Consider the following 8,953-nt stretch of genomic DNA (forward strand, 5'->3'; position numbering starts at 1 on the left):
ACATTTCTTTTTATGAGTAATTTGTAATATTGCAACATTCAGCTATAGGGCACCTAACACTTTTTAAATTTGAGAAAAATATGAAAATCCAATTATCCCAATTTAGTTCCAATCGTGTTAGAGAAAATTAAGAAAACAAGCACAATCTCAACACTATCACAAACTAAAATATTATTTTTCCAAAGGAAATCAAATAAAAGTTGAGCATATGTTAATACACTTGCGTTTTTTGTCTGTGTTTGTTCTTTTCCCTGGCTAGCTTGTAGGCCCAAAAAATCCAAGGACGGCAAACAAAGAATTTTCTTTAAATGGCCTTACTGCGAAAACACCGAAGAGTTCGGCAGAGGCATCGACTTTTATAAACGCTATTGCTCTATTGTAGCCACATGCATTGACAGTTTAAAGAATGTAGTCATTGGAACGAGAGCGCAGACCGACATCGATTCCCCGATACTTTTCTTATCAGTGCTATCACGCTATTTATGTTGCTTAAGAGAACAGTATTTCACACCGATTGGTGATGCAGCACGGATATGCACTGGCGGCATTTTATGCAAGAGATTTTATTTTACCGTTATTACTACATATGGCAGAAGTGTTGAGCTGTGGGAAAAGCTTTCATTCAACGTCTGATAACTTCAAAGGGAAGTAATTCGAGTCATACAACAATGCTAAATATCGCAAACATTGCTAAGATGTTATTCAAACACTCTATGGCAATTAAAACACAACCTTGCACATTCGAATCATAATTATGACATTTCATTTTACACGCGACTGAGTCACCATCACTTCTTTGGACCAATACAGGGTGTGCTTCAGTGCGGTTTTATGATACTAGTAACTATGGACCCTATTTCTGAGGGTCTTTACTAGAACTGCGTGAATTTGGCATAAATACAACTGGTCATCATTCAGGATTCCAGCGCAGTTGGGTACTTTTGTAAGTATACAATAATTACAGAAATATTACATTTTTACTAAACATATTCATAATCATAAATTTATAATCAACATAATTAATTATACTTTTTGTTATGACTAATAATGCCTTATAGCCCCATATTTATACATATAAGTCCCCGTGACTTACCAGCGATAGGTGTGCCAACCAAACCAATGCCAAGCGACGCGGTTGCCAATCCTAAGCTGGCTATCAACTTCTCTCTTCCGAGGAAATCCGTCAAAGTGACAACAATCAGTGGCAGGTACATCCCGCTGGATAGACCAATCAGCGCACAGTAAACCGCATACGTCACGTAGGTTCTGGCAAGCTGGCTCAGCAGAGCTGCCAATCCCGCCGTGAGGAGGGAAATGATGTACAAACGAGGCCCTGTGATTGATTTGCACTTTAAAATAAGACCTTGACTTCCTCGTCCTATTATGCTACATATTCCCATGATGGACACTAAGAACGCGCTTCCTTGCTTGTTGGAAAATTCCAGAGATTCCGCCCTTGGAAGCAAATAGACCACCGTGATATAGTGCCCAAATCCAAGGAAAAAAGTTGAAACAACCACCAGAACGAAAGGCACGCTTTCGCGGAACAAGTAGAGATCAAATGATTTCACAATTCGACGTCCGATTGTTGAAATTTTGCTTTCAGAAGTTACGTGGCCGCCCGATGGCGTTTTCTTTGCCACGCATGCTATGTATTCCTTACTAGCTTGCGCATCGTCACTCCTACATGCTGTTTTGTCGCTATGATTTTCCTCTTCCACTGGTTGATCCGTGTCTTCCACACCTGTGCGGGCATCGTCCGAACTCTCCCGTTCGGTCAACAGTTTACCGGGCTCAGTAAACAGCGCTCCGCATACGCAGATGTTGGCATTGACGCTGGAGAACGCCAGGAAAGAACCTTTCCAGCCGTAAGTGTCGATGAGAAGCTGTAGAAACGGCGGGAATATGAATATACCTAGACCGGATCCTGTATAGGCTAGTCCGTTGGCTAGAGCATGGCCCTTCTTGAAGTATTTTGAAACCATACCTACACTTGGACTGTAAGCCAGACCGAAGCCAAGACCTAGATTTCATTGAAAGAAGATCAATTATTTTAAAATTACAATTATACTACTTTCAAGTTAGGTCAAATAAAAACATGTGTGTTACCGATAACATGCCTCCGAAAATTGGGGTAGGGATGTCGGAGGATATTTTTTACAGTAACTGTTGTTTTTGTTGGCTCAGACCCATATTCTACTCGAAGTTTTGAAAATGCGAAAAAAATGTCTTGGGTCGTCGGTTTTTCTAGGGTAGGTCAGGCTACCGGAGACATATTTTTTGTTTGGCCTAATGCTTTGCATGTATTTACAAACTTCACAACATTACATTGTCTACTGAACTGATCAATCCCTCAATTTAGTCTGTTTTGATATTTATATGGCAATAAACTTGGCGCAAGTCAGACAGACAGACAGACGACAGACAGACAGAGACAGATAGAGAGTGACAGAGACAGAGAAACAGAGACAGAGAGATTGATTTCCCCCATTTCTCGCAAATTTACGCCAACAGCCAAAGGTCAATTCAAATTTTAATCTTACTCTGGCAGCATTTTGTTTGCTTTCAGGGCATACACAAAAATGTTGACCATGCTCACCTACGAGAACGCCGTACGACAAACACAGGAAAGGAACAGAATTGGCAAAGGAGCTGAGTAAGTGTCCAACTGTCGATAGCACACCGCCAGTGATAACTGTCACCCGACAACCAAAACGTTTGGTCATTAAATTTGCCACAGGACCTGCGGAAAATAAGAAAGTTAGTGGACGTTAAAGGGAAACAGTCGTCGGAACTGCGCCTGTGCGAGTTTCTTGTTTACAAACAATGTATTTCGTGCACTATATCTTGTTGCACCTCATCATCATAGCTGCAACATTTCGATGTAGATTATGACAGACATGTTTAACTTTCATCAATCACCATCGTACCTTGGATACAGTATTACCATTGGTCGTGTGGGTCCCATACGACCTTTGAGCGCAGTTCTGATCCCTTTAAATTGGGTATAGAAAATGCACTAAGCTAAATGACAGGCATATAATCGTATAAAATCATAAACCCGTTCATGACCACTTCTACTTCCCCAGAGAAGTACAATATCTCTATATATATGGTTAAGTACCTCTTTGATGAGTAAGTATAACCCCTGTGACGGACACATATACCCTCGTTGATGGGTGAGTACCCTCTTTGATGGGTATACAACCTCTGTGACGGATGTATATACCCTTTTGATGGATGAATAAAACCTCTTTGATTGGTGTTTATACCCTTCGTGACGGGTCTGCAAACTCCCTTTGCTAGAAGAGTATACCCTCTTTGATTGGTAAGTATTACCCTTTTAATGGTTGTGCATACCATACCCTGTTTGACGGCGACTATACACTCTTTTATGGGAGAGTGTGCCCTCTTGAATACGAGAGTATGCCCCTTTGATTTGAGAGAATACCCTCGCTTATGGGTGAGTATACCCTTTTGACGGGTGACTTTGCCGTCCTTTGATAGGCGAGGAAATCCTCTTTGATGGTGAAGTATGCGACTCTTTTTTGATGGAAAATATACTCTCTTTGATTGGAGAATGTACCCTCTTTGATGGGAGAGTATGCTCTCTTTGGTTTCAGAATGTACCCTCTTCGATAGGAGAATATGCCCTCTTTGATGGGACACTATACCCTCTCTGAAAACATGCCTGAAAAATCCAATATCCGAGATTGAAAACGCCGAAACAATGTCTTCGGAAGATAGTAGCGGTAACATATGCCGCAAGATACCGACCGGACGTTTACAGGATCTTGTGTGAAGAGAGTCGTCGTCTGAACTCAATTTGCGCAATGAAAGGTGACGCTGTCGTGTTGTCTTCCTTTTCTTTTTCACCTGCTGCGTCGTCGAACTCCCACGGTGCTTCCACACAAAGACTTTCAGCCTGTTGTCCATGCAATAATTCTAGCTGCGGGTCGTTCACGTTTCCTTGTCCGCAAAGCACGACTGGTCGGCATCGATTGTGGGGATTGTCACAACACAAGAATCCAACAACGGCAAAAGAGAAGTTCATCTAGCGTACACCCGAAGCCCAGATCTAGTTTCATGAAGCAATGAAAATTTGAAATAACCATTGCTTAGCGATACCGTATAAAAATTAAGCAATTGTAAAAATCGATATTATGTTTTTATTTCACGAAATCTTGTATAATGTGGATAATTTGTAAAAACATTTAAGCCTTTCTTTGGCACAGTATTCTTGAATCAAAACAAATTATTTTAAATCGTGAAATTACTCCAACAAGGGTTTCAAATGAATCCCAAGTATTACAGAACCATCATCAATACTTGTGTTTCGAAGCCTATATTTCTGATTCAACGCTTTATCATCGCGTTACAACATCAGTTACACAAAAGTTATCATTATGGGAGGCAGAGTGGGTTTTATCGCCGATTTCTCGATTTATAGTTTCAGGGAATGACGGCTTAAACTATTCCCGTCCCTTTTGACCTTGTATAGCTCCTCCAGGGGGCGCCATAGTTGTAAAAATTCAGTTTTGCTTCTCTTTCTCTCTCTTTTTCCTTGTGGAAGAGCAACTTACTAGACACATAACAGAAAATAAGTGAAATCGTTTCTCGAGATAAGATACTAAATAAATCATCAGATAACACCACTCACAATACGCAGCGTTTTCTGTATAAACAAAACTCAAATAAACATATCTCAGCTGATGAATCTTCAGATAAAAATAAGACAAATAAAATTCTTCTCTGACACGAAGTTTCTCCATAACTTCGAACACAAAGAGTCATTCTTACTCATCGTGACTGTATTAAAATCCCTTTGAATAAAAACTCTTAAAACTCAGCTTCTAATTATACAAAAAATACCAAGACATTATTAAACACCTATTGCCTGGTCATGAGGGCTATAGCGCCCGTCTATTACCCCGAGGGGCCGTGTGTTACCAGAAACACATCGCTATTCCCCGAGGCCGTAGGCCGAGGGGTATAGCGATGTGTTTCTGGTAACACACGGCCACGAGGGGTAATAGACGAGCGCTATAGCCCGAATAAAGACCAGGCTATAGGTGTTTTATAACACACCACATGCTCATGTTGTATTGTTATATAGTTTTTAATGTGTTTTGATATTTTGCACCGCAACAACCCATTGTGACAAGTTCACTGGGCGATGTTTCCACAGCGGTTTCAGTTGTACGTGGTACCACTGTCTTTCAAAAAATATTCTAAACATACCTAGCGACATCCTTAGTTGCACTTTAATCTTTTCCGTCGATGAGCTGTTCAAGTTCCTACGCTGTTGGAATGTTGGAAAATGTTGGAAAATCTGTTTTAGAGAATGTCGTCACCTATCCTGGACGCACATCACGTTTTAGTCACCCGCCATTGTTGCAAAGATGCAGACGACACTACGGTCACGTGACCAAGCACTTTTCCAAATTTGGTCAGGACTATTTCCCTAGGGAAATAGCTTTTCAAAAAATGCCCTCTGACGTCACTTTTGTCGATCCGGTGGGGACTAGACGTATCTATTTTCTCGTCACGTGACGTATTCTGGCGAATCGCGACAGGGAATGAGCATGTGGCGTGTTATAATCTCATTTATCGAGTACTGTTTACACAGACAATGCTTCGCACTGTAATGCTTTTCGCAGCTGAAATAATTCCATAAAGGATAACACTAATACCTGTGAATCCTTCTGGTGACTTACAGGTGTAATAAAGACATTTCTAAGCAGTTTTGTAAGTAAGAAAGGATTGGAAATTCGCTAGAGGATACAGAAAGCGGTCTTAGATTACAAAAAAGCAAAGATAACCCTTCATGGAATTCGAATTATTCTGTAATAATCGGCTAAACGCCCGAAATTACCTCTTATCTGTCATGCAAATATACACCAATCAAATGTTCCACCGAATGAAAGTTCAAAGTCAGTTTTAAAAAATACAAATCATACAAATCATTAAAATAATACAAATCATTAAGATATTATCGTATGAATTGGTTTCAGGATAGCGTTAGTTGCTAGATCATAATTCGAGTTCATCGAGAGTTCGTCAGCCATTACCGCGCAAAGAACCCCTGGTACACGAATATCTTCACTGAAGAGGCCAATGATGTACGCATCTCGCCGTGTCCGATCGATCTTCGATGTCTGGTTTACGCTGATCGGTTATCTCATTTCGTAGCCACGTCGTCGCTGTTACTCTCAGTTTGACGATATTCGAACTTCGTCTTCGTCCAGATGTTGACTGTTGAGCCTTTGTCACAGAAGCAGTTCTCACCGGAGTCTCAAACATTTATAGACGAATTCAAAGCATCATTTAGTCGTATTCGGATCTTGGGTCGTCGTCATCGTGTCTGTCTGGCTGGTTGTCGGTTCTTCGTGTCTTCATGCATTTTGCTTCGTACCCGTCGGATTCCCCATCATATCTTCTGTATGCATGTGAATGTCTATGCGTGATTAGACCTTCTCATACTGCTACGTCAATGTAATCATTATTTTATGGTTTTGTTTATGATTTCTTGACGTATTGGTCACTAGGCGAAAGGTAACTAGTGTAGGTATTACGTAATAATAGCAAAGTTGACGCCAAAGTAACACCGTCTTGTTTCTGTGAGCGATATAACCGTTTTAGTTTTTTTTTTTTGTTTTTCCGTCATATCAAAATTTGTGCGATGACCCCTGATTTTTATCATCGATTATAAAAAGAATGAAGCGAGTTCCAGTGACGAGTGCTTGCTATTTTATCCCTTGCAATTATTTCACAAAAGTTCCAGCCGATGTGTCATTTGATAATTTCAGAAATTTGAGTGAAGTTGACAAAGAATGGTGTTGTTACGTCTGGAGGGGTTCTTTCACAGCGTTCTCGTTATAGTGGGTTCAAGTAACCCTTCGGGGAAACGGCTGCGGCGACGACAACAAAATAGACAACATTGACAAGAAACGACAATGTCATTTGTCCACAGACCCTCCGTTTTTAGGGTATATGATTTGTCGAAGCAGTTTTACATATCGATAAACAGTATTCAAACACACTGTGTACAGTTACACCAATTGACGTCAACTTTTAAAATGAAGATGAGGCAGAGTATTAATCGATTTACGTGGATAAGAAAATGATCTTTGATTAATGGATAAAAAGGTGTGATAATACAGTAAGTATCAAAGACCAGAATATAACACCAAGAAGGCCACCACCAGTGACAGACGAGCATCGACAATCTTCATTAAACTGTCTATTATTTGCCCAGGAGGCTTGTTAGCAGGATGTGCTGTTGGAATACTGTTGTGTGCCAGTTTCGCTGACCTTTTGCAACAATTAAGTGTCACGTACCGAACGTCCAGAAAAAAGCCTGTATTTTTAAGGTAGTATGCGCCTTGAATGTGAAAGGCTTAAATTATTGCTCAAACTTTCCTCAATGACACTTTGGACCATTCTCTTTCCAAAGCAAAAATAAAAACCAGGGGTCACCGTGCAATCTTTGGTACTAGAGGGAAAAATTATTGAAGATTTCTCGGTATTTGAAATTCAAAATGGCCGCCATCCCTGTGTTAACTCCATGGGGCGAAATGAAATTTTCGATTTTGGAAAAACTAAGACGGTGAAAACTTTTCTTTTATCAAGAGCTTTAAAATGAGCCACCACAAGTGGTAGGTCAGAAGAGAATTGATAAAATTTGAAAGTCCCGAATTTCTGCCCCCGAGGCACGATCGCGATTTAACTTAAACTCGTAAAACACTCCGCGAACATGGCCTTACTGTGTGTGCAAGTTGGACTCTTTAATAATTTATTCGTCTTCGGCTGTGTCTGAACACGTCAGATTGACTTTGAAATTCGGGCACAGACCTTCCACAACTTTGAGGAATTATTATAGTGAATCACACGTCGTATCTGTCAGAGGAATGTGTCGTTTGATCAAGTAAACATTTTTCTCATAACTACCCTTCTCCGTCGAAGATGCATTTCTTTATTTCACACGGAACCAATTTAGCACACTATGTAATCAGTCTTTTCAATCGTGGTGTCCATTTTCGTACGAGAAGCTCATACTACAATTGCTTGAAAATAGAATGCATCACTTTTCAGACTATTTTATTTTGAATAAAATAGCTCGACAACAGTGAAAATATGTTGAACGTGCAAATTCACACAAGCTGGCAAGCCTATCTATTAAAGGAGTTAAGGACTGGAAGGATACCCCTCCAGTAGTTGAAAATCTTTTTATTTTCTTGAGGGGAAAGCATAGACACACCAATACTTGTGCAGTTTATAGCCCAATGACACCGCCGTAGCGTATTCCATTCAGCATTCCAAATACAGCACCAGTAAACTTCAAGTGCCAAACGTTAATGAAAAAAGCTGAGTTCATACGCGAGAAGTTCAATTACCATGAAAAACAGGCTATTTTAGTGATGTTTACTCTCACTTCAACTTGGTAGCGCACAAAGGTCACGCGTTTGCATGCACGCTTACCTGTACAAGTTGTGAAAAAGACCGACAGCGTAACGATCAGCGAAGTTTGGCCGGCTCCTTCGTCAAAATGCCTCATTAGCTCAACAAAGAATGGACCAATGGCTTGATTGAGACCAAGAACGAATATCAAGACGACGTTGCAACCGAGGACAACCAACCACTTGCGAAATTCACTGACATTTTCAGGCTGTTCCCTGTGTTTTACCTCCTCCATGTTGACTTTTCGATGATGCTAGTGATGCTCTGACAGCTAATGAATAAATCGTGTGCCTGACCTACGACTCCGCACATCGCCCTAGTGATGTACAATAATCCAGTCATTAAGGTGATATGCGCCTCGAAAGTGAAAGACATAAATTTTTGCTCAAACTTTACTCACTTAATCTTTTAACCACTCTCTGTCAAAATTAAGAATAAGAATCGGGGGTCACCGTGCAAATTTTGGTTCTAGGGAAACAAATTACCAAAGATT

General features: G+C 40.4%; 1 protein-coding gene across 1 annotated transcript; it reads right to left on the reverse strand.

Annotated features, from left to right (window-relative positions):
- Positions 1-1,408: 1,408 nt before the first annotated feature.
- Positions 1,409-8,695, reverse strand: LOC139133645 (monocarboxylate transporter 12-like). Its single transcript, XM_070700395.1, has 4 exons — positions 8,482-8,695; positions 2,600-2,743; positions 1,664-2,023; positions 1,409-1,455 (listed from the first exon to the last, which is right to left on the reverse strand). The coding sequence occupies exons 1-4, from the start codon at positions 8,693-8,695 to the stop codon at positions 1,409-1,411; spliced, it is 765 nt and encodes a 254-aa protein (XP_070556496.1).
- Positions 8,696-8,953: the final 258 nt, after the last annotated feature.

This window comes from Ptychodera flava, chromosome 5 (assembly GCF_041260155.1).
Source record: "Ptychodera flava strain L36383 chromosome 5, AS_Pfla_20210202, whole genome shotgun sequence".
Lineage (NCBI taxonomy): Eukaryota > Metazoa > Hemichordata > Enteropneusta > Ptychoderidae > Ptychodera > Ptychodera flava.

Bases quoted from the DNA above. Each gene is read 5' to 3' on its own strand.
- LOC139133645 (XM_070700395.1), bottom strand. From the start codon at position 8,695: ATGGAGGAGGTAAAACACAGGGAACAGCCTGAAAATGTCAGTGAATTT. The intron at 2,744-8,481 runs GTAAGCGTGCAT...TATTTTCCGCAG, and splicing joins CTTTTTCACAACTTGTACAG to GTCCTGTGGCAAATTTAATG. The intron at 1,456-1,663 runs GTAAGGAATACA...TTTGCTTCCAAG, and splicing joins GAGTGACGATGCGCAAGCTA to GGCGGAATCTCTGGAATTTT.